The sequence below is a fragment of the Phyllostomus hastatus genome, unplaced genomic scaffold (genome assembly GCF_019186645.2).
Source record: "Phyllostomus hastatus isolate PE091 unplaced genomic scaffold, TTU_PhHast_1.1 phas_scaffold_46, whole genome shotgun sequence".
In the NCBI taxonomy this organism is placed as follows: Eukaryota; Metazoa; Chordata; class Mammalia; order Chiroptera; family Phyllostomidae; genus Phyllostomus; species Phyllostomus hastatus.
Genome location: NW_025334032.1, coordinates 24,334,884 through 24,359,708, shown reverse-complemented (window position 1 = coordinate 24,359,708; position 24,825 = coordinate 24,334,884). Strand labels below are relative to the sequence as shown.

General features: G+C 40.9%; 1 protein-coding gene across 2 annotated transcripts; it reads left to right on the top strand.

The window, feature by feature from the left end:
* The first annotated feature begins 1,429 nt into the window (after window positions 1–1,429).
* Window positions 1,430–24,532, top strand: ASH2L (ASH2 like, histone lysine methyltransferase complex subunit). Of its 2 annotated transcripts, XM_045821809.1 has the most exons (17): window positions 1,430–1,636; window positions 2,289–2,355; window positions 2,480–2,625; window positions 4,643–4,731; window positions 5,016–5,110; window positions 8,417–8,512; window positions 9,155–9,250; window positions 10,238–10,313; window positions 11,026–11,043; window positions 12,493–12,586; window positions 13,338–13,555; window positions 18,764–18,931; window positions 19,230–19,423; window positions 20,648–20,740; window positions 22,838–22,936; window positions 23,642–23,701; window positions 23,804–24,532. In XM_045821809.1, the coding sequence occupies exons 1-17, from the start codon at window positions 1,449–1,451 to the stop codon at window positions 23,909–23,911; spliced, it is 1,905 nt and encodes a 634-aa protein (XP_045677765.1). In that variant the 5' UTR covers window positions 1,430–1,448; the 3' UTR covers window positions 23,912–24,532. The 2 variants fall into 2 exon arrangements, with proteins under 2 accessions (XP_045677765.1, XP_045677766.1); XM_045821810.1 differs by lacking the exon at window positions 11,026–11,043.
* The last annotated feature ends 293 nt before the right edge of the window (window positions 24,533–24,825 follow it).

Genomic DNA, 24,825 nt, shown 5'->3' with positions numbered 1-24,825 from the left:
TCGAGGGGAGGGAGGATTCAATCTCTGTCTCCTGGATGAAGGCTTATCAAAGATTTTGTTACCATGTTGCCCTGACCAGCACGGCTCAGTGGGTTGGGCATAAAACTGAAAGGTCACAGGTTTGATTCCTGGTCAGGGCACATGCCTGAGTTGAGGGCCAGGTCTCCATGTGGGGGTGTGCTACCAAGAAAAAAAATCTTTAAAAAAAAGGTTTTGTCATTGTTAAAACTCCCACTACAACAAATATTTTGGGGGTATGTACTTTGAATCTGTACAAGTGCCCTGTTTTTCTTCTGAAGTTTTACTCAATACTATTAGCACTTAACACCAACAATTTTACAAATAATCTATCACTTGGTAATTTAATTATATCCTCCTTTGGTTTTGTTGAGAACAAATAATTGAGAACCAATTGGGAAGTCAAAATATTACACATTACCAATTGTTCTTGTGCCTAGTATCCCAGAGGTTTGTACACCCTGGGGCAATACGTTATAGTAAGATTTAGAGGCAGGATTGCAGAAAAGTCGTTTTATTTTACTTTATTTTATTTTATTTTATTTTATTTGTAAAGTGAGACAAAGTCGGCAACTTTTTAGTAAGTAGGTTGTAACAGTTTTCAGGTTGATTTCCTGAAAACTACCTTGGCCCGAATACTTACAAGGGTTTGTATTCTCGTTTGAAGGCCATGGCTCTGAATGATTTCACTCCAATGATTTCACCGGCCAACACTGTCGCTGTTACCTGTAGTCCGTACCTGTTCCTTTCTCTAATGACCAAGCTTTTCTAAACTCTTAAGCCCCACAGCACCTGGCTCCCTAACTTGCGGGCTTCATTTTCCGCCTCTTCAAATATAAAGTGGCCTGCAGCTTCTAGAAGACACAACGCTTCTTGCCTCTCCCGCCTGGATACTCCATTCACATCCCCTTCCCGGTCCTCTCGTCGTAGCTGAGGCTCTAGATTCAGACTGTCTAGGCTCCCATTTCTAAAGGCCACTTGGAAACTTGTGCCAAACGGCCGATCATTAGGGCAGTGCAACGAATAAACTACTTCTGCGGCTGGGCAGTCAGACTGGCTAGCTTTTCCGGAAGACGTTTCCTGCATTTACAGTAAGGGACATTTGCAATGCACACGACCGCGTTCAAATCTGTAGGCAGCCAGTGCTCTCAGGGAGCGTCCGCCCCAGGAATGAAGTTACTACTAGAGGAAATCCCACTAAGAGTCAAGCCTCCATCGCCTTCCCTTTGCTTTGCCGGTGGCTAGCCAAGCCCCGACGCCCCGCCCACTTCTGCCTGCCCTCGGGACCTTAAAGTGGGCCAGGAGTGTGCATTACTCAGACAGGCAGTGGACCCACCATAAGCCTTTACTATTTGAAGATTTTAGAGACAGTCAGCAACTCGCGCGAGACGGAGGTAGTGTTATCGCGAGAAGTCTAGGAAGCGGCAGTGATGGCGGCGGCGGGAACTGGACCTGGACCTGGAGTGGGTGCAGGACCTGGCACAGCAGCGGCTGCGAATGCAACAGCAACCGAGGAAGGGGAGACGAAGCAGGTGGTAGCGGTAGCAGCAGCTCCAGCTGGAGAGGGGACATCTGCTGCTCCAGCAGCGGAGCCCAGTTCCGGAGAGGCCGAAAGCGGGTAAAGAGCCCTGCAGCCGCTGGCGGGCAGGGGAAGGAGGCCCGCCCCTCTTGGAATCCCGCGGCTCCCGGGAGCCCTCCTGCCCGCCCCTTCCGAACCTAGGCCCTGCACCCAACGGCTCGCCCTGCCCCGTCCGGGACCGTAGTCCCGCCCGCCGCTTGGCCCGTCCCTTCTGAACTGTATCTCAGACTACGCCCCTTTCCGCACCTTTTAAGGTCTGTGAGAGCCAACTTTTTTGTCCTGTCTCCGGTGCTTGCACCCCGTTGGGGGGCTGGTAGTGCAGTCTTCTAGCAGAAACCCCTCAACTATCCCAGAGAAGAAACCACTTTGCATTGCCAGGCTGGAAGAAGTGGCCGTCTCTCTGAAACAGTGGGAGAACTGTACGTCTGTGAACCTCCCCCAGGACCAATTCCATCCCTTGTAGATTTGTCTGTAAGGGCCGATTAGGCATCCTTGCATCCTTGTGTTCCATGGGCCTCCTTCTTTCTGAGCCACATTCTTCCTAACCCGGGGCATCAAGCCTGAGAAAGGGCTTAGCTGAAAAGTCTGAGTGTGAAATTTAACAGTACTTCGATCATTTTCTTTGGGAATAGGCGTTTTGAGGTTCGTTTCTCTTGAAAATTTTTCCTTGAGTGCCGTCATTATCTTGTAGGGATGCAAACTCTGTTGACGTGAGTGGTGGTTTGGAGACAGAATCCTCTAATGGAAAAGATACTCTAGTAAGTATTTCTCTTTAGATGTTTGCAAGGCAAAATAAGGTTGGTTTGTTTTTTTAGTTTTTGAGTGAGTCAGAAATACAGTCAGGTCAACTCACTTGATTCTCTAATTGCTCTCTGGACACAGGAAGGTGCTGGGGATACGTCCGAGGTGATGGATACTCAAGCGGGCTCCGTGGATGAAGAGAATGGCCGACAGCTGGGAGAAGTAGAGCTGCAGTGTGGGATATGTACAAAATGGTTCACAGCAGACACCTTTGGCATAGATACCTCGTGAGTACTTTCTGTTGTCTTCGTAAGAATCGCTTGCGAAATAGATCTCAACATGTTCAACAGTTTTTTTGTAGGCCAGTATAAATGTATAGTTTTTCCTGTGCCTCCTGACCTCTGTTCAGTGAGTAGTAGGACTTGAGTCGGTTGTTTTAATACCCTGAGCGTGTTTTCTGCCTACTGAGAGCACAGCCCTAATAGGTACAGTGGTGGGTACTATCCCTGCTTTTGAGCTTACAACCATTTTGAGACAAAATCATGCGCTTACAAAGTACTATATAAACAGATTTGAATCAGTATCATTTGAACCTTTTATTGGGTGTTGGTGGATTTTTGGGAAAGGGTTGTGTATAGGTGGACAAAGCCTGGAGTCAAAAATTTGAGATGACCCTTCAGGCCTGATCCATCCTTTTTCAGCTTTTGCTTCTAATTCATCCCTTTAGGTATCCTGAATTCTCTCCTCAGCAAAACCTATTTCCAATCTTTTACCTCTTCTAGTGAATTAAAATCACTTTAGGAGTGAGAATGAAAGTCTTCTTTCCTTATCAACAGCTAGCAAGTGACAATTACTGACTGTCTGTGGCAGTAATTGTACTGCTTGGCTCTCCTTGGTGTTTCTTGTGATCCATATAATACCAGTAAATTTAGACAGGACTATCTCAAAATAAGGGTGCATTATTAAGTTGATTTCCTTGGGTGCAATTGTGAAGAAATACCCTTGTTTGTAATTTGATGAATGCTTTCTAGAGAAAAGGTTAAAGTGTGTTTTAGAAATGCTAATGGTCCATTAACATGTGACTGGTGAGTTAGGATAAAATGTTTACAAAAGGAAGAAAAGTACTAAAGAATCTGGAAGAAAGAATTGATCTTGGTAGAAATATCTATAGGGAAAATAAACTAGCTGAGCAAATCTTGTTGCTTAGAAAAGACCTAAAACCTGGCCACTGTGGTTGTTTGGATAGACAGGATCTAGGAAAGGAAATTTACCAGAGATAACTTGGAGCAATCCAGGGAAGAATCAGTCCACAGTTCCGAGTTTTGATAAAGACCAGCTTGTACCTGTATTTGAGAAGTTAACAGCTGAAGCCCAAATAAGTGGGACAGCTTATCTTCTACAGCTGAGAGGAGGAAGTGAACTAGAAAGATAGGAAAAAAGGCTGCTCTAAACACCTGATTGTGTTTGGATTAAATAACTATATATCCATACCTGCCTCTGGCATGAGGCTTTGCCTTCTGTAAATGGGTATCACACAGGCTGTTTAATAGAATGGGTTCTAGAGAGAAGTAAAGGTAAGGGAGCTCAATCTTAACATTCATAAGAATGTTTCTTAATTCCATGAGTGGTAGCAGTGGGCACACACTTGGGAACCTCCTTTTTGAGAATACCTTAAGCTAGCTTCAGTCTAAGATAAACCTGCCTTTATTTTGATTTTTCTTCCAACTTACACTGATTTTTTATTTTTCTCTTACTCTCTTTTTTCTCAGACTGAGTTCTCCCTGTGCTTTTCTAGTCATCCAGTACAATCACCACCCCGCTTTTCTTCTCTAATGCGTCAATTTCTCAGTCTCTGTCATACTCAGTTTCTTTCCCTCTCCTGGGTTCCTCCTCTCTGTCTTCAAACAGACAAGTTTTCTCTTGCCCCTGAATTCCCATTTTCAGGAGATTTCCTCTTTATGGTACAAGCTGTCTTAAGTGGCTAGAACTCCTTTCATTTCCTGCCCACTCCCCTGTTTAGTCAGCCACCAAGCTTTACCAGTTTTTCTTCTACACTTGTCATTTCCATTTTTGTTAATATCACTCTAGATGAGACCTAGAATGTCTTATTAAATATTTGTGACAGAAAAATCCAGATATTTGTAAAAATACAAGCCCTGTTTTGATTTTGGTTACCTTTTGAAGTTTTAATCTTATATAAATATATGTATATTAATATAGTGGTATTACTTGCACTGTTTTACTTCTTACAAAGAAGTGTGTGTGCAGAAGTTTGCTGATTTGTACAATTTGGCTGTTCTGCAGATCCTGTCTACCTTTCATGACCAACTACAGCTTTCACTGCAATGTGTGCCACCATAGCGGGAATACCTATTTCCTCCGGAAGCAAGCAAGTAAGAACAGAGTACTGTGGGGTATTGCAACAGAATTGTCCTGTAGTTAGCTGGGATGGAAAAAGGGTGTGGGCTTAGCAGAATCAGGAATCCTTTGCCTGGTAGCTGGTAGAAGTTGCATTGGGGTTTAGCTCTGAATAATTGCTATTGTCTGTTTCAGGTCAAATGATGACTTTACTTTTTAGTACTATAGTTGTTCATTTGTAGACCATATTGTTGAATATTCTTTTGGTAATAAGAGTTGGTATTATAGGTAACTTTTTCTTCCTTTTTGTTTTTGATAGACTTGAAGGAGATGTGCCTTAGTGCTTTGGCCAACCTAACATGGCAGTCCCGAACACAAGATGAACATCCGAAAACCATGTTCTCCAAAGATAAGGTAGAGATGCAATTAATGTAATTGCAATTAGGCCAAAGAATCAGGTGGAATGTCTACATGTACTCTTTAACAATAAGTACTTCCCCCCAATTTGTATGACTATGTTACTTGATTCAGTGGTTATTTTATTCTTATTTTATGTGATTTAATAACTTCCTAATGTGTGTACATTATATCATTTGGCTTAGCTATTAGGATGAATCCTTAAGTAGTTTTGGTTGGCTTTATAGAAGCAAATAACTGTCTAGCTCGCAATTAATAGTCAGATCTTGGGGTGAACCTTTTCAGCCTAGTTGAGCTATTTTTATAGATGCCATCACAGATTTTTGTCATAGGGAAAGGTGGTCAGTTATACATGCCTTTTATTAAAAAGTTATTTTTTTATTATTAAGTTGGAAAACCACATGACTACTAGTTAGGATTCAAAGTTACTTGATTATTCCATCCATGAGTCCTTCCTGCTGTGATTCATGGTAAGAAATATGAAAATTGAGTAATTTAAAATGATGTTTACTTTGTGACCTAGTATACATTCATACCTACCCACTTTCATTTACAACTGAAACAAAACCTTCATCTAATGAGGCTTACCGTCTGATCTTTTCCTTCTGCACTCTGACATTTTCTATCCTGGTCTATAGAACAGTTTTCACCTATAATCTACTAATAGTTGGCAACCTGCAGTTTGAAAGACACTGCTATAAGATGTGCAATTAGATCAGTATAGCCAGGATCAGGCTTTGGCAAGGGCCTTTTCTACTAAAGAGAAACTAGAGCTTAATTATGGAAGCTGCAGGAGTAAGCAGAGGGTCCTTCCCCTGCCTCCTTTTTCCCTTTGTATTAAAAAGTGCTTTAAATAGAGGTGTGCTGTAATAGACTTGTTTTTTTCTCATAGTTTATCTTTTTCCTAAATTATTTTGAAATGTTCAATCATACAGAAAAAGTCAAGTAGTACGATGAACATCTATTTTTTCTTCACCTAGATTTGCCAGTTAATATTTTGCTACATTTGCTTTATCTCCTCCCATCTATATTTTCCCTCTGTGCTGTATGAGACTAAGTTACAGACATTACACTTTATCCAATATTATCTCATAACCACAATATGGTGATCATACTCAAAAAATTTAGTTGATACAATAAAGAATCTAATATATACAACTTGTAACCTTTTATATACAGTATACATACATATTTTTTAGTATTACTCAGTAGTTATTCAGTATTCAATATTGTCTTAATATTGTTCAAAGCTTTTTCCTCCATCCAGGATTTGATCAAGGATTACACATTACATTCAGTTGTAATGTCTCTTCTGTCTGTATTCTGGAATAGTTTCTTTACTTGTTTATTTATTTTTTGAGTTTGCTATGACATTTAAAATTTTAAAGAATAAGAAATTTTGGAAGAACCTAGATCATTTTAGCATGGTGTTCCTAATTTGCATTGTCAACCAGTGGTTGCTGGCCATTCAACACCAACAGGAGTCCTGGATTTGGGATGCAGTGAAGAAGGAAACTTGTCATTCATTTCAAAACAGCTCAATTGTGATAAGCAGGTCTCTGAAAACAGCCTGGCTATGAAGCAGCTGTGGAGCCACAGGCTCTCTGTTCTGGCAGGACATAGTTGCTGTTTCAGCTAAGCAAGGGAGACACAGCCTTCAGTGACATGGGGAAGTGCTCTCTGAGAACCCATCAGGAACTGGCTTATATGGACAGAAGTCCCCGCCCCAGGCCCTGATTGGTCTGTCCTCATGCAAATAAGGACTTCCAAATCCTCCTAGTTTGATTGGTCCAAAAGGCACTTCCCTGATTGGTCAGAATAGAGCCACTGTGGTTGGTCAGAGATTCATAGTTCTGATTGGATGGGGAATGCCTCAGTCCTATTGGTTGAAATACACACTGCAGGCAGGCAGTTCAATGCAGACCTCTCCCTGAAGTGCAGTTGGTGAGGCCCCTGTAGAAAATGTCTGCTAGATTCTTTTACTTTATTATGATTTTTAAAATTTAAGCCTAGTTAGCCGTGTGGAGCCTTTTTGAGTAGGTATCTTCTTTCTCAGGGTTCACAGCATTTATCTGATATTTTCCTCATGACTAGGTTCAAATGAAACATTTTTGGTAGGAATATTATTGATGTAGGTTTTCGTGGAAACAGCTCTAGAGGAAGATGTTGGTGGTGGACTCTTGACTCTGGTGGACTGTGGACTCCAGGATGGCCTGGAAAGGGGAGAGTCGATGCCAGAAGATCGAGCTCAGACATTACATTGTTTTAGTCATGCAGGCAAGAAGTGGCGAGGACCGCAGGCAAAGTGGTGGGGATGGAAAGGAGGCCTGACTGGTGAGAAATTTCTGAAAATTTAAAATTCATTTGGTGCCCTGGCCAGGTAACCTGCTCAGGTGGTTAGTGTCGTCTCGATACGCCAAGGTTGTGGGTCTGATCTCCAGTCAGGGCACGTGCAAGAAGCAGCCGATGAATGCATAAAACAGTAGAGAGCCGCAAAGTGAAGTCTCTCCCTTTCTCTCTTCCCACCCCCTCATTAATAAAGAAAGGAAATAAAATAAAATCCATTTGGTTACCGGTCAGTTGTGAAGGTTGTGCGAGAAGAATCCAGGATGCCTTTGTGGTGTCTCAGTTGGGCTTCTGGGTGATAGTTGGTGGTAGTGTTAACAGCAAGAATAAAAATCTGCACAGCAGCCCTGGCTGGCGTGGCTCAGTGGATTGGGCCCAGGCTGCAAACCAAAGGGTCGCCGGTTCGATTCCCAGTCAGGGCACACGCCTGGGTTGCAGGCCAGGTCCCCAGTGGGGGCCACGTGAGACGCAACTACACACGATGTTTCTCTTCCTCTCTTTCTCCTTCCCTTTGTCTCTCTCTAAGAATAAAATAAAAAAAAATATATGTATTAAAAAAAAAGTCTGTAGAGCAGATTTGTGAGGTAAGAAACAGAGTTCGGTTTTATTCACAAGAAGGTTGAGGTGCCTGTGGGATGTCCAGGTGGAGATGTCTCCGGCAGGTGGAGGTAGGAGCTCAGAAGGCAGATGAGCTTTGTAGCCATCTTTCAGCGGCAACCAAGATTACAGTCTGGTTCGACTGTAAGCTCTCTGCCGCTAAGGTTTGTATGTACTTGTTTGAATTCCCCACAATCTGTGCATTGTTTGCATGCAGTTACATGTTTGTTCAAGCATGAAGACTAAACATGGATTTGACTCTTGACAAAGTCTTTGAAAATGTTGCCGTTTTCTTTCCTTTTTGTGAGCATAGCTTTGAAACCAATTACAAAGGTCTTAATGTTTTGTTTTAAAAATTAGGATATCATACCATTTATTGATAAATACTGGGAGTGCATGACGACCAGACAGAGACCTGGGAAGATGACTTGGCCAAATAACATTGTGAAAACGATGGTAAGTAGGCAAAAATTGACTGGACATGACATTTAGGCAGTGTTCTTTATACGACTTAAATTCTCTTTAGTCTCACGGAAATAATGCTATGACTAAGAAAATGAGAACAACTTAGTATTAAGTCTTGGAGAGTATGGTATAACTACTTGTCAATTTTAATAGTTTCTGCACAAAATCAGTAAGTTGCATGTTATGTGTCATTGGTCCTGCATCACTTGTTACATGACGCTGAAACTTTTTTTCACTGCACTCTTGCAAGTATAATTTTATATTGAAATTGGAGACAGTTTTTTTCTTTGATTTAAAAACAAAAACGACGCTGTTCTAGACATTATTGTCCTTAGAAATAAAGAGCACTTGGGGAGAAATCAACAGCAAGCTGTTAACAGTGCTTCTGTCTGTGAGCTGGAGGGGTATGTGGGGATTATGAAGGCCTTTGGCTCTCGTTTTAAGTTGCACTGTTTGAATTTTTTGATAATCATGTATTAATTTTCTAATCAGAAAGAAAAATAATACATTTTTTTTTTTTTTGGAGATTGTACCTAGGAGTTAAAGTTGCTAGTTGATCATTCAGTACTACTTTTAAGAATAAAATCTTCAGTAATCTTCACCCTTCTAAAGGAAAACACTGTTTCCTTTTAGAGTAAAGAAAGAGATGTATTTTTGGTAAAGGAACATCCTGATCCTGGGAGTAAGGACCCAGAAGAAGATTATCCCAAATTTGGACTTTTGGATCAGGTACGTTCATATGCTTTATATTTTCCTCTTGGGGGACAGGGAATTATTGGGTGTTGTTTACATTTCTATATTTGCCACATATAACACACTGCCATGACATACCTGTAACATGGCGGGTTCCAAATAAATCATTATTGGCACATGTGGTGAGAAAGAATACTAACCTTTTACCAAGAGATTAGCGTTTTAGTTCTGGCTCTTCCCCAAAATGTTACCACTTTACACATATTATTCTTATATTTTTTAACTTTAGTTTCCTTACTTATAACATGAATATGCCATTCCAGTTATTTTTTTATTTCCTTTTTTTAAAATTTTTTTTCAAGTACAGTTTTCTCTCTTTCCCCCATGATTTTCTATCTCTAATTTCACTCTTAAAAACATGTTAGTGTGAAGAAAATTTCATGTGAAGAATTTCTGTTGCACCTAGTAGAACATGAGCAAAAAGTAAATTTCCACTCTTTGTTCAATAATAGACAATAATAGGCAACTCAGACATTAAGAGTTGGCATCTCAGGAGGTCAGATCTTTCTGCTGTACCTTAAAATGCTTTATTTGCTAGCCTTGAAAATTTAAGATTTCACATAGAAACTTGGATTTCAGTCTTGGAAAATGAAAAGATGCTACTGCGCTGGGCCTGAAACCCGCCAGGAAGCTGAGGGAATGGGCTTGGGCACGCCAGTTTGCCGTGGGCCATCGTCACCCCCACTCCCTGGTGCCTGTCACTCATCATCGCCCTTAAACCACTTTGCTTCTTGCACTTGGCCTGCTTTACTTGTTCACTTGCTGATCCCTGAAGCATCCAAGTTTGGGACCCCTGCAAGTTTCAGACTTTTTAGCATTGCCAGTTTCACTTCTCATTCTATTAGAATTTCTCCTGGGTGTTTTTTGTTTGTTTGGTTGGTTGGTTAGTTGGTTGGTTTTTGAGCCTTGCCAGATTGGTTGGATTATATAACTCCTTTCATAATTGAATATGTTTCTCTCTAGGATCTTAGTAACATTGGTCCTGCTTATGACAATCAAAAACAAAGCAGTGCTGTGTCCACCAGTGGGAATTTAAATGGTAAGTGTTTAAATGTCTCATTGATGAGAAATATCTGGAAGCTGTTGAACTCAGATGTGCCTAGAATTGAGTATTCTTTGGGTTGACTCTTAACTGGATATTTAAAGCCCCAAACTCAATTTTTAGGAGCTAGCCAAGGTTCTGACAGATGGTAGACGAGGAGAACTGTTTGCCACTTCATACCACAGTTTGCTCTTAAGTGAAACAGATGTAGCATAAAATACAGTACACTTTTAAGGCTGGATTTACTGTGTTTACATTAGACTGTAGCCTTATAACTAACAGTTTAGATTCAGTTGCTTTCCATTCTTTTTCCGAAACTTCAGTTGTTACTTTAAAAACTTCCTATTCCCATCTTCTAATTTCCTCACCCTGGAACTTCAGCTTATGCGCATGATAGCATTTTCTGTATTGATCACCCACTATAGCACGCTTTTGTCAGTAACCCATTTAATAGCAGGAATGCCCTTCATTGCCAATGTAATCAAATGAGAGTTGGGATTGCCGGGTGGTAGCTAGCTATTTATGTGACACATGGCATCATTAACTTTTTTTTTTTATTTTGAGTGGTGGCATCTTAAATATGTAATCATTTTCTCTGTTATTCTAAGATTGGAAATAGCTGAGTGTATTGTTTATCTTTTTACACCATTTCTTCCCCTCTTAATTGTTAAAAGTTGACAAATATATGGTGCCACTTCTGTTCTTACAGGTGGAGCCTCTTTGGGAGGTGAATTCCTCCTCTGTCTTCTTTCAGCCTCTCAGACTTAAGTATTTTGTGGTTTGGAAAAATGCTTTTTTGCTGAGTTGTGGTGGAAGCTAAAACTGAATTAAAATTTTAAAGCATTGTGAAAGCGGTGGCAGTAGCATTTAATATGAAACAGTAGTTCCAGTTTAATCTTAGTAATTAAAAGCTTGTACGTTGTCATATTCTGCCTAACACGGCCAGAATTATTTTGTTCAAGATAGATCTAAAACTCCCTTAAAGTAGTTAAAATGCAAATGACAATACAAACCTAACAGTTTTTTGATTAAGGTAACTCAAACCAGAGATGCTGATGTTGCAACAGTTATAATATTAAACCTTTTATGAGAACTAGGAATCACACCGGATATGTTCGTAAAAGGAAGTTCCGCATAAATCTGGTCCTGTGTATGCAGAATATGGCCTGCCCTCAACGTCTCGATTCTTTTCATTGCAGCAGAACTGCTGATAATATCTAAGCTTGCCTCAAATTAAGATACAGTACTACATGCAGTTGTTTACCTAAAGGTGTTTTCCTGCAGTTCAGGGACTTTTCCTGGAGGACCAACCAATTGAGGGGTATGACAGCATTGGACAAAAGCTTAAAGTGCCTATTTCAGAAATACACAAGGTAGTGCTCCTTGTGGCTTTAGTATGCAGCTAAATTTTTTTAATTAAATATGTAAATTATCTACTAATACTTGCTCTAATTCCACAAACCAGGTTCCAGTTTCAGTTAGTGCAAACTGAATTTTATGCATTGGCACAGCCCTAGTAATTGTCAAAATTGCCTGCTAAATCTAAAGCCTTCTTTCTTAAACTTGTGTCATGCGTAGCTACACTAGACACCACAGTAGCAGCACTGGAGAGAAACACCTTTCTAGCACTTCTGTTTTTGTTTTCCATGTCTGATGTCCTTTTGTCTTGTTGGGTAGTCAAGTTAAGTGCTTTTGCAGATACTGTGCCTTTATCGTGTTCATGGAATATATCATGTGTAGTTCAAGCAAGAAAACATCTCCTTGCAGTGAGGATGTTCTCTCTTTATGGATGTTTGTATTGACTTGGTTGGGAAGAAGAGCTTTGTTGTTATTGTAGTTGTTGTTAGCTGTGGGTGTTGGGAACCTGAGTGAGTGAAAATGCATTTGTGTCACATCCTCAGAACGTGTACTGGCAGTTGCAGTTCACTAAGAATGGAAGGTTGGAAATGTAACCCAGGTTCATTTGAGCGTACTGCCGGAACTCGGTGTTCTGGGCTGTGAGACACTCAGCGCATTCATTCAGAACCAGAGTGAAATCCAATATGCTCCTGGGAAGGAAATCCTCCTGTAGGTGTTGCACAAATGCACGTTGGGAGTGTTAGTCCCCATGGAACTTCAGTGTCCACATGGTTCTTCTATCATAGCTCATTGAAAGTGATCTTCCTTCTCTTCAAAGGGGGAATCGCAGCAGGAAGCAGTGGAAAAGGAAGAGGAGCTAAGCGCAAACAGCAGGACGGAGGGACCACAGGGACCACCAAGAAGGCTCGGAGGTTGGCAGAGAACTCTCACCCCCATTCACCACTGTTAGAGTATTGTTTGGTGCTGGTGAAGTCCATCAGAGGGAAAAGAGCCATATTTCCAATAGATCACGTGTCTGAGGTTCAAAAGCCTGTCCATTTTTCTCTAATCTTGAGCACTTTAAGGGGTAAAATAACCTCAGGCTAGATATCCTGACTTACAAACTTGGCACTGTACAAGCCAGCCCCAGGGCAGCACTCTGCTGACCCCCCTGGGGAGTAAGGTTCCAGTAATGCCTCTCGACAAAGGCAAGATGGGGGAGAGGGAGTGAAACCAATTATGAACGCTGTCTTCTTTATGCCTCTTCCTTTTACTTTGTTTAATACTGTGGTGAAATCCAGGTCATCTCTCATTTAGACAACAGATAGTAAGTGCTCATATTGCTCAGTTTCTGTCTATTAGTTTATAATAGTAAGTACATAAAGGAAATTACCTTCATTCCTCTTCTCTCTTCCTATGATGTACTTACTGAGTCAGTGTCGTAGATACAGGTAACCAGAACAGACTAAGGTGATTTAACCAAATCTGTTTTACCAAATAGAGACTCTTTTTCATTTCTCTATTTTGCCTGCAGGGGGCAGGACAATCTGTCCGAGTAATGAAACACATTTGTGAAGTTGCTTGTTTTCTAGCTGAAGTAAATCAGAGGCCTTTCTTACAGAATTGAAGGCAGTTGAGCTAGAGGGGTTTTAGTTTCTTGATTTTATTTTTTCCTTTCTGCAGTGACCCTTTGTTTTCTGCTCAGCGCCTTCCCCCTCATGGCTACCCCTTGGAACACCCGTTTAACAAAGATGGCTATCGGTATATTCTAGCTGAGCCTGATCCCCACGCCCCTGACCCTGAGAAGCTTGAACTTGACTGCTGGGCAGGAAAACCTATTCCTGGAGACCTCTACAGAGCCTGCTTGTATGAACGGGTTTTGTTAGCCCTGCATGATCGAGGTATGTAAGATATTAATGTTCGTGTTGGACCCGAGTTACCCTGAACTGCGGTCGTCAGCTTTGTCCAATCTAAGCTTGGATATGTGTCTGTCTATAACCACTCCTCCACACCCCATTTCTAGACTCAGCAGAACATCAAAGAAGTAACTTAATTTTTTGTCTATGTAGCCATGATACACACACACATAGACGTACGTGCATATACATGTATATGACTTATTAAAACTTTCTATTTTGAACTAATTTTAAACTTACAGTGAAGTTGCAGAAACAGTGGTTTCCATATACCCCTCCTGTGGTATATGTCTTATATAACCATAGTACAGTAATCAAAACCATGAAATTAACATTGGTAAATGCTAGTAATGAACTAAAGACTTTATTTAAATTCCACTAATGCTTCTTTTCTAGGCTGTCACATTACATTTAGTTATTACTACTTAGTCTCTAGCAGTCTTCAACAGGTCCTCAGTAGTTGCTGGTTTATCATGGCCCTAACACTTTTTAAGTGTATTTATCAGTTATTTCGCCCAATATTTCCCAGTGAGAGTTTGTCTTTTTCTCACAATTAAACTGAGATTATGCTTTTTGGGGGGGTGAGGGGGGAACACTGAAGAAATGGGTCCTCGTTGCATCATCTCATGGAGTTCATGATGTCGCTATGTCTGCTGTTGCTCCTGTTGCCTATGATCATTTGGTTAAGGTGGTTTGTGCTGGCTTTCTCTACTGTCTTTGCCTTTGTACTTAACAAATATCTTGGGGAAAGATACTTTGAGGCTATGCAAATAACTCGTTTCTTTGTAAAGCTTTAAGCACTAATTTTAGCATCCATCAGTGGATCTTATTTGCTACAATTATGAATGTTGTGTTTGCCTGATGATTTTTTCTCCATTTATTAATTTTTTATTCAAAAATTATTGTTACAGATTTTTTTTTTCACTCACCAATCTCCATTTCTATTAAATTGATTATAGCAGTGTGGACTCATAGATAGTCATTTTATTCTGTGGGGTTACTTTGGTATACTTTATTTTGTTGGTCAAATTATTCCAGCTATGGCCATTAGAAAATTCTTGAGGTTTGTTCCTGTGTTCTTTGATGTGTCATTTTTTTTAAGTACTTCCTTACTTTCTGGTATTACAAGATGTTCCTGGTTCGTCTGGTATTTTCCATGCCCCAGGCCAAGTGTCAGCTACTTCTCCAAGGAGCCATAGCTCCTTTGACTGGAGAATGGTATTTAGAAACCTTATTTTTTTAAGACTGTTCCTAGGTGTCACTTCTAGACGCTCAGGAGGCATGAGGAGGAAGTGTATGTATGTCCACTGACACATATACACATGGCTTTACAGAGTTTACATTGGTACCTTGGATTCCAAACACCACAGGGTTGTTCCACCCATCTGCCTTTCCTTTTTTGTAACTTCAGCAGTGAGAAACCTAACTCTAAATCTCTACAACATATTTACTTGTTTGTTCATTTCTAACATGCATATGAAGTAGTTTCAGAATTGCTGACCCCTGTGAGAAACGTTCATGAACTGGATTGTAGCATTTATGTGCAGCTCTTTTTCTCTTTGGCCTTGCAGTATCCCATCAAGACGCTGTTCACTTGGCTTCGTTCCTTTCTTCCCCACCTCCTTCAACAGGGTTCTCTTTTCTCTTTGTAACACAGTTAGGTTCATTTGTTAGCGTTTGTTTGGGTTCTAGCATGTCTTGGGTGTGTGTGAGGGGGGGCGAATATGAAACATTACTGTGGTTCTGAGAGTTCAGTTTGTACAGAAAGGTTTACTCAGGGTGTCACTACCTCCTCAACACCACCCTCTCCGCTCTCTTCTCTTTCCCTTTTTTCCACCCTTTTTCTCGCCCATCCCCTGTAGGTAACCATTCTCTTTAGTTTCCAGTTTGTCCTTCCTGTATTTCTTCTGCACAGATGAGCAGAGATACATGTATATTTCCTTTCATACATTAAGGGCAGCATACTATAGATACCCTTCTGTGTTTTGCTTCATACACTTACCTTAAAGAGATCATTCTTATTACTTTCCTTTTTAACTGTATGAAGCTCCATTATGTGGATGTACATAGTTTATTCAGCCACTCTACAGAGGGGCATTTAGAGTGTTTTCAGTATTTTGCAGTCACAGAGGCAGTGACTAATCAAGAGTGTATGCATTTTTGTGCTGTTGGTGGTATATTCTCAAGGTAGACTTCTGCAAGTGGAATTGCTGCACCAAAAAGTAAGTATATGTGTAGTTTGGTTAGAGATTGCCAATTTCCTTTCAGAAGGCTGTGCTAATTTGCATTTCCACCAGCAGTGTAGAGTGTTTGCTTTCCTATAGCCTCACAAACAGAATGTGTTGTCTTATGTTTTAATTTTGGCTGGTCTCATAGGTGAGAAATGGTATTTGTGCTGTTTCAATTTGTATTTCTTTGAGTTTGAACATTTTTTCCTGTATGAGAGTCTTTATCTCATGAAGTACCTGATTTTTCCCCCATTTTCTTATTGAGATCTTGGTCCTTTGTTCCTGTGTGTAATTGGGGATATTAGCCCTTTGTCCGTGGTACGGGTTGTAAACATTTTCTTCCAGTGTGTCGGTTGTCTGTGACTTTCTTTGTGACTTTTTTGTCTTGCAAAACTCTTTTTAATATATAGTAGTTCTTTTACTCACTTAACAAATACCATTCATTATCCTTTAGTAGAACATGAAAGTGATTTTAAATTAATTGCCCTTTTTTTAAGATTTCCCTTATTAATTTTTAGAGAGAGAGGAAGGGAGGCAGAAAGAGAGGGAGAGAAACATTGATGTGAGAGAGATACATCAATCTGCTGCCTCTCGCACACCCCCAACTGGGGACCTGGCCCACAACCCAGGCATGTGCCCTGACTGGGAATTGAACCACCGACCTTTCAGTCTGCAGGCCTGAACCACGCCAGCTAGGGCTAAATTAATTGCTTTTAGAGGAGTATACTTCATGAATTTTTATTGTTTTTGTAGACTATCAAAGCAAATTCCAGATAGCATATTATTTTACCCATAAATATCTTAGTATTTATTTCTAACAAAAATTTTTTGAAAAGATTTTATATGCTTATTTTTAGAGAGAAGGGAAGGGAGGGAGAAAGAGAAATTGATGTGTGAGAGAAACATCGATCATGGACACTTTCTTGCACACCCCACCCAGTGGCTTTAGGACCAAATTGTTCAGGAAAGGGTAAAGGAAGAAGTGTTTGTATTTGAGAAGGTAGAATTTGCCAAATACCTAAGAAAGTTCTGTTAAACAGTATGCATTTAATACAAGGAGGACACCACTTACCTGCCTGATACAAGAGCCATTGTGGTACAGAGGGAAGAGTGTGAGGCCAGGGTTGCCTTCAGGCTCTGCCACAGACAGGCGTGGTCTTGAGAGGCCAGAGTCGCCATCAGCACAGTGTCTCGGAATGGCCGCTGTGAGGCCAGTGAGTCCGTCTGTCTGTCTACCTACCTGCAGTGGACGTACTTGGTAAATTATAAAAACCTGATAAAAGCCTCTTAATCTCAATTTTGTGTTTCTTCTGATTGAATTCAGTCAACTTTTAGAGAGTTACAAGCACTGTTTCAAATGCTTTTTTCTCAGTTAAGTCTTAATTGTATTAGAGATGTTTCTATATTGATAAAATCAAGCCTCCCACCTGTCTATAATTTTTTCTTCATTTCTAAGTCACTATATCCCCTCCAATTGGTTTAGATTGGTCCCCTCCTTATCTTACATAATGGCCTCGTAGAAAAGTAAGGTTCAAACTGTATGCAAAGGTAGAGACCATGAGTACAGTGACCCTTCCCTGTACTCATGGTCTGGGAGAAGTACTTTTCACCAAATTTAATAGTTAAGATTTTGCCGTGTTTGCTTTATCTGTTCCTTTCTTTTTTCTTTTTTTTTTTTTTAAGATTTTATTTATTTATTTTTAGAGAAGGGGGAAGGGAGGGAGAAAGAGAAGGAGAAACATCAGTGTGTGGTTGCCTCTGGCGTGCCCCATACCGGGGACCTGGCCTGCAACCCAGGCATGTGCCCTCACTGGGAATTGAACCGGCAGCCCTTTGGTTCACAGACCGGCACTCAATCCACTGAGCCACACCAGCCAGGGCTGTTCCTTTATTTCTGTCTCTCTCTTTTTTCTGAATTATTAAGAAGTAAATCTCTGTACTCTAAAAAATAAGCATTTCTAAGAAGTATGGGTATTTTCTTTTATGACCATAATGATATTATCACACTTAACAAAATAAGTAATTCCTTGCTATTTTGTGACTTCAGATCATAATCAGATTTTCTCAAATACCTTGTTATCTCTCCACACAATACTTGTTAATTACAAAGGGACAATAGTAACCTTGTAGTGGGGAAACCTGGAAGCATCACCTTGTCCAGGCGATCAAAGTTTAACACCACTGTTCTGACATCACATGCTTTCTTATGTGATGGTCTGAGAGGCACAGCATTACCTCAGGGGTGTTCCTGACAAAAGGGTAGCCTGGACTCAAATAGGGAGAAACAGCCAACAGACCAAAGTGAGGGATGGCATACAAACTGAAACATCGCTGTCATGAAAGGCTTGAGAAACTGACCCAGATTTGAAAGACATTTAGAAGATATGACAACTAAATGAATTGTGGGATCTTGGATTAGATCCAGGATCAGAAAAAGGATATTACATTGATAATTGGCTTATTTTCAGGATCTATTGGTTAATTAGTAGTATTGTATTAATGTTTTCTGGTTTTAATAATTACATTATGGTCATAGATGGTCTTAACATTTGGGGAAGCTGAGTGAGGACTCTTGACTCTTTGAAAATCTGAAATAAGTTTCTAAGTAAAAAGTTACGTCTTAAAGGGTGGTTTATTCAAATCAGGATCCAAACATGTTATAATTGGTTTATTATATCTTAGAGAATAAACGGTATAACTAATTTTAACTTGTCATCTTAAATAAAATCACATACAACAAAACTGGTTTGCCTAACAGCTTTCTTCCTTTTTTTTCCCTCTGTCTGTCATCTTTACCTCATGTTGAGATTTTTAAACTCCTGAACTAATATTTCCAGTTCCTGACCTGCTGTTGCTGATCTCTCATTGTGTTTTACTGGAGTATAAGGGACCCTGGTTTTGTGGCAGTTGTCTCCAAGTGTCTCAGAGAAGTTGCAGATGTTCGTTTTTCTCTCCATCTCCGCAGCGCCCCAGCTCAAGATCTCTGATGACCGGCTGACTGTGGTTGGAGAGAAAGGCTACTCTATGGTGCGGGCTTCTCACGGGGTGCGGAAAGGTGCCTGGTACTTCGAAATCACGGTGGACGAGATGCCGCCAGACACTGCTGCTAGGCTGGGTTGGTCTCAGCCCTTAGGTGAGCTAGAGCTATAGTATGGACATTGAATCTGGTATAGAGGTGTAAGACTGTATGACTAGGTTTTACTACTTGGTGCCTATTGAATTGGAGGCATAAAACTCAGTTCCTGGGGGTTTAAGTAGTTTGAAATTCTTGGAATATTTTTGTAATTCTTTGTCAGAAGTAGTTTGTTAGACATTTTACAAAATCAACCATTCCCCTCCCCCTAAAAAAGAGAGTAAGAATTCTTTTCTTTAGCAAACCAGAGTTAGGTTGCAGTCTGCTGACTTCCTGCATATCTTTTTTATTGTGACAGGTAACCTTCAAGCGCCCTTAGGTTATGATAAATTTAGCTATTCTTGGCGGAGCAAAAAGGGAACCAAGTTCCATCAGTCCATTGGCAAACACTACTCTTCTGGCTATGGACAGGGAGATGTCCTGGGATTCTATATCAGTCTTCCTGAAGACACAGAGACAGCCAAGTCACTGCCCGATACCTATAAAGATAAAGTAAGTTTGTCCTCCTAAGGTATTCTTGGGTTTGATGAGCTGTGGCGGCCAGTGCCTGCAGCTGTGGCCTGTGGCCCCTTGTGATGCTGACCTACCCTTCACATTTTTTCCAGCATTTCATCATGAAAATTTCCAGGCATAACAAAGTTGAAAGAATTTAAAAATCAGTGTCTGAGTACCCGTCACCTAAATTCTATTACTATGTTATCCACTTATTCTCCCCTCACCCATCCATCTTGTTTTAAAGTCCTTCAGAGAATATTGCAGACATCAGTATACTCCCTAACCAAGTACTTTGGATGCACATCATTAGCTAGAGTTCAACCTTTGTTTAGTTTTTCCTTTTGATGTAAAACTTATGTAAAATGAAATGTACAAATTTTCATTCACTCAGTTTTAAATTTAACTCAAACCCCTCTTGAGACAGATTCTGTCCTCATGACAGGAAGTTCCCTGTCCCACCCCCATAGCGGCAGCTACATTTTAGAATTTTTTTCCCATCATAATTCTGTTCCGTAGGTTCTCCTTGTTCTTGATCTTATATGAATGGAACCATGCAGTATGTTGTCTTGTGTCTGGATTTCATCATTTGGCTTAATGCTGTTGAGGTTCATCCGTGTTGTTGTATGTTCCTCTAGTTTACTCTTTACTGCAGAGTACTGCTTCACCGTGTGAACATGCCGCAGTCTGCTCATCCATTTTCCTGGGTGTTTTTTTTTCCCAGCTTTGTTGAAAAATAACTAACATGTATAACATCCATTTTCCTGTTGATGGACACTTGAGCTCTTTCCAGTTTGGGGCTATGACCATTCTTGAACAAATCTCTTTGTAAACATGTTTTCATTTCTTTTGAGTCTGTACCTGGAAATGGAACTACTGGGTCATAGGGTAGTTACATACATATTTTATGAGAAATCACCAAACTCTTTACATTCCCACCAACCATATCTGAGAGTTTTAGTTGCTCTGATGTTGTAGTGAGAGTGTATATGTACTTATATGTATGTGTTTCCTCACAAATCTTATTAGTAAAGGCCTTTTAAAAAATGTTTAACACACATGTGCCATCTGGTGCTTTTTAAGAAGCACATAGTTCAAAATCTAGTAAAGCCAGCTCTGCAAAGATTTTAAATTCCTGTTGCAGAGCACATGACTCAGTGCTATTTGTGGATGTTCTGGATATCTCAATAAGCCTTTTTTCCCTTTCTTTTTTTGGTTTTCAAGGCTTTGATAAAGTTCAAGAGTTATTTGTATTTTGAGGAAAAAGACTTTGTGGATAAAGCAGAGAAGAGCCTAAAGCAGACTCCCAATAGTGAGGTGAGTCATGGTCCCAAAAATGTCAGAACTGGAAGACCTTGAAGATTGAGACCAACCCCCAATTATAAGTGAGGGAAGGTGTTTCTGCTCTTTCTGGGATGCCTTGCTACTGCTGTGAGAGGGGTGACCAGGGTTCTTTAGAAACACTGTAGAAAGGTGAAAACAATGATTTAAGAAGGAAATCTAAAAGTGATTGAGGAAGCAAGTCAGAGATGTGTATATTTTTTTTTTAACATTTAAAAAATTTATTTATTTATTCTTAGAGAGAGGGGGAGCGAGAGAAAGAGAGGGAGAGAAATATCAATGTGTGAGAGTTACATTGATTGGCTGCCTCTCTCATGTGCCCCAACTAGGAACCAGACCCGCAACCCAGGCATGTGCCCTGACTGTGAATCGAACCATCAACCTTTCGCTTTGCAGGATAGTGCCCAACCAACTGAGCCACACGGGTCAGGGTAGAGATGCATACTCTGTATCAGAGGAAGTGTCGAGTACAGAGGCAGGAACACGGCAACAGGGTAGGAGAGAACCTTGCTGTGTAACCTAGGAGCAGCCGGAGTTGTAATGGCTCATGCAGTGTCCTCCAATAGGGGTGTCCAGCCTTTTGGCGTCTCTGGGACACGCTGGAAGAAGAAGAGTTGTCTTGGGCCACACATTAAATATATAAACCCTAATGAAAACTGATGAGCAAAAAAAGGTTTTAAGTAAATTTATGATTTTGTGTCGGGCCACAAGCATAGCCATCCTGGGCCGTGGGTCAGACACCCCTGCTAGAACTTCCTCTACTTCCCTGTCCCAAAATTGTTGGAACATGTCTGCCGAAGGTCAGCACAGTCAAAGAAGGAACCAGCCACAGGACCAAAAACAGAAGGGGAAGGCAAAGAAGAAAGTTCTGAGCTGCAAATATTTTTCTATAAAAATGCTGTAAAACCACCTGAGTCAGTAGTAGAAACTACTGAGGAGTTTTTAAAAACTAAGGTTCCAGTTGAAAAATTGTAAAGGGAACCAGTTAATAGGTCTAAGGATGATATAGCCAGAAAATACAGCAAGTCCTCAAATAACATTGTTTTGTTATACCATTGGTAGGATACCACAGAAACTTAACTGGCTTCCAGTTGTGTTTCACGAACCTATTGTTCCGAGAACCTATTGATTATGTTAAATAACAAATTATTGTACAGCCAAGAAGAATGTCACTCTTGCTGGAAAGAAGAGAGGAAGTTAGTTACTTCAGAAAAAGGAAACTTTTCTGAAGTCCAAATAAATAATGATTAAGAGACCCTGGCTGGCGTAGCTCAGTGGATTGAGCACGGGCTGGGAACCAAAGTGTCCCAGGTTCGATTCCCAGCCAGGGTACATTCCTGGGTTGCAGGCCATAACCCCCAGCAACCGCACATTGATGTTTCTCTCTCTGTCTCTCTCTCTCTAAAAATAAATAAATAAAATCTTTAAAAAAAAATAATAATGATTAAGAGAGAATATTTAGAATAGTTTGGGGAGATAAAGGACAAAGAAAATGAGGATTCAGAGACTGACAGAATATCCTGAAAGATTTTCAAAGTAGAATGCAAGGGAAGGATAAGCTTACAAATAAATAAGCTTAAACAGGTATTGGTAGAAAAACAAATTTCTTTTTATATGCTTTTTAAAAAATTTATTGATTTGAGAGAGAAACGTTGATTTATTGTTTCCCTTATTTATGCATTCATTGATTGATTCTTATATGTGCCCTGACTGGGGGTCAAGCCCACAACCTTGGCGTATCAAGATGATGTTCCAACCAGCTGAGCTACCCAGCCAGGGCCCAGATTACTTTTTATAAATACAATATAATGAATAATAGAAAGTCTAACTGGTAGAAGTAGCATCGGAATATAGAAAGCAAATAAACCTGAAGACCACCTAGAATGGTGCGTGTAAGTAGGCTTGGAGAGCCCTGATCATGTGAGATGTTACTAATCACGCTGTATGCCGTTCTGAGAACACAGCATTACCGGTATGCTGGCAGCACTTCTCGAAGGCTCTCCAAGTCAGTTCTTCCTCAGTTTGTTTGTTCTGTTTTTAAATTCTAAAGGAAAACCATGGTTTTTGTTTCAGATAATATTTTATAAAAATGGTGTAAATCAAGGTGTGGCCTACAAAGATATTTTCGAGGGGGTTTACTTTCCAGCCATCTCGCTGTACAAGAGCTGCACGGTACGTATCCTCTGTGCATCCTGTGAACAGAACTTGAGAGGAATAGGTGAGGTTTGATGAAGGAGTCATTGATTCAGTTCTAGAAAGAAATACAAGTAGCCTAAGTGAGACAGGAATGGTATCCGACTGTTACTATTTGTTCCAAAATCAGTTGGGTGTTTCAGGAAGTGTTTGCTTGGATCGTGCAGTTAGTGTGCCCCATGCTTGTCCTTTGAATGCATGGTGTGGTCTTGCCCATGGTGAAGGCTATAAAATATTTATGTGCATATGTGAGTTTGGTGTTACATGTGTCATGATAACCTACTACTGTTAGCTTGTAACTGTTGGGTGTGTGTGTGTGTGTGTGTGTGTGTGTGTGTGTGAGATTTAGTGTAAAGGGGACTATCATTAGAGTCTGTTAGTGTTTGTTTGTTTTTTTTAATGATTTGAAAAGGTAATGCCTAGAAGTTTCCATGTATTTTTAGTCTGTTGGTAAGGCATCATGGAAGTAAAATAAGAAATTCTTTCAGTTATAAAAAGAAATCATTGTCTATTATTTATTTACCTACGGTGTTGACCACTTTCAGCAATATCAACATATGTGTCATTGATCCAGTTATACCCTGAATGTCACTGCTACCTTTAAAGAAAATACTTTCCCATGTCCCATTAAGTTTTTCACTGTATGCTTATCTTTTATGTCTGCTCGAATTGGATTCACCCCAGGTTTCCATTAACTTTGGACCATCCTTCAAGCATCCTCCAAAGGACCTCACTTACCGCCCTGTGAGTAACGTTAAAAATGTCCTTGTGCACCCCCAGCATCTTTGTTACTTCCTGCTGTGGGTATCCTACTCACCTCATTCCTGTTTCTCCCTGCCCCCGCAGATGAGTGACATGGGCTGGGGTGCTGTCGTAGAACACACTCTGGCTGATGTCTTGTATCACGTGGAAACAGAAGTGGACGGGAGGCGGAGTCCCCCGTGGGAACCCTGACCAGGTCCCCCTTTCTCTGCAGATGTGGACTTTCTAGGGAATAATGGTGGGGTTTTGTTGTTGTTGTTCAACTGTCGCAAATGTTATCCCAAAGATACTGCAGCACATAGCCTCTGCTGTTAGCGAGTGAGAAGGCTGGGTGGCTCCGGGAGAGGTTCCCTGCCCCTCAGCTCCTGCCCGCTCTGGTGACTGCTCTCTGTGTGCCATGTGCCAACGCCTGCTGACCCCGCGAGCTCCCCGCGAAACCGGTGCTGTGCCATGGACCCCGCCACTGGGGCTTGTTATCTTACTGTGTTTTCTAAGGAGTGGATAGTATTGCCCAAGTGGCTAACTTATTTAAGACTTTTTTTCCCTTGTGGGCATTGACTGCATCCCCCCCTGGTTTCCAAGGAAGGGGTAGGCCTGTTTCTGAGAATGGCTAAAGTCAATGGTTATACATTCCAGAGCCAATCTTAAGAGCTTTTCCTTTGGGCGTGGGTTCGTTTTTGTTATTAGTTTTTAAATATACTTTTGAACACTGGGGTCTCTGAAACTACCACATCTCTAGAACTGTATTGTGAAAGGAACTCGCTTGCAGCTTTAACAATTAGAAACTCTTCCCAAATAAAACTTGTGATCAAGCTTGTGTGGTACTTTGCTTCCCTTTGAACTTGGGATCCTCTTGGGGACAGTGTCAGACGGGTGGGCTGTCCGTGGAAGGGTGTTCTGCACGGCGGGCGGGGGCGGTGGGAGAGGCCTCTGACTTGTATCTCACCCCTCTCCTGTTGCTTCCCTTCTGTCCAGCCACCCCAGCCACCCCCTTTATTCTGGGAAAGTCAGGCTCTCAAGAGGTGAAGAAGAGTAAAGGGTTAGTGGTCTCCCTCCGGTGTTTCTCCTTGATCGTGTGTATTACTTGCTATGTACAGGTGGTTTTC

Coding starts and splice junctions, on each gene's coding strand:
- ASH2L (XM_045821809.1), top strand. CDS start 1,449: ATGGCGGCGGCGGGAACTGGACCTGGACCTGGAGTGGGTGCAGGACCT. Junction 2,626..4,642: donor ACCTTTGGCATAGATACCTC/GTGAGTACTTTC, acceptor GCTGTTCTGCAG/ATCCTGTCTACCTTTCATGA. Junction 4,732..5,015: donor TTTCCTCCGGAAGCAAGCAA/GTAAGAACAGAG, acceptor TGTTTTTGATAG/ACTTGAAGGAGATGTGCCTT.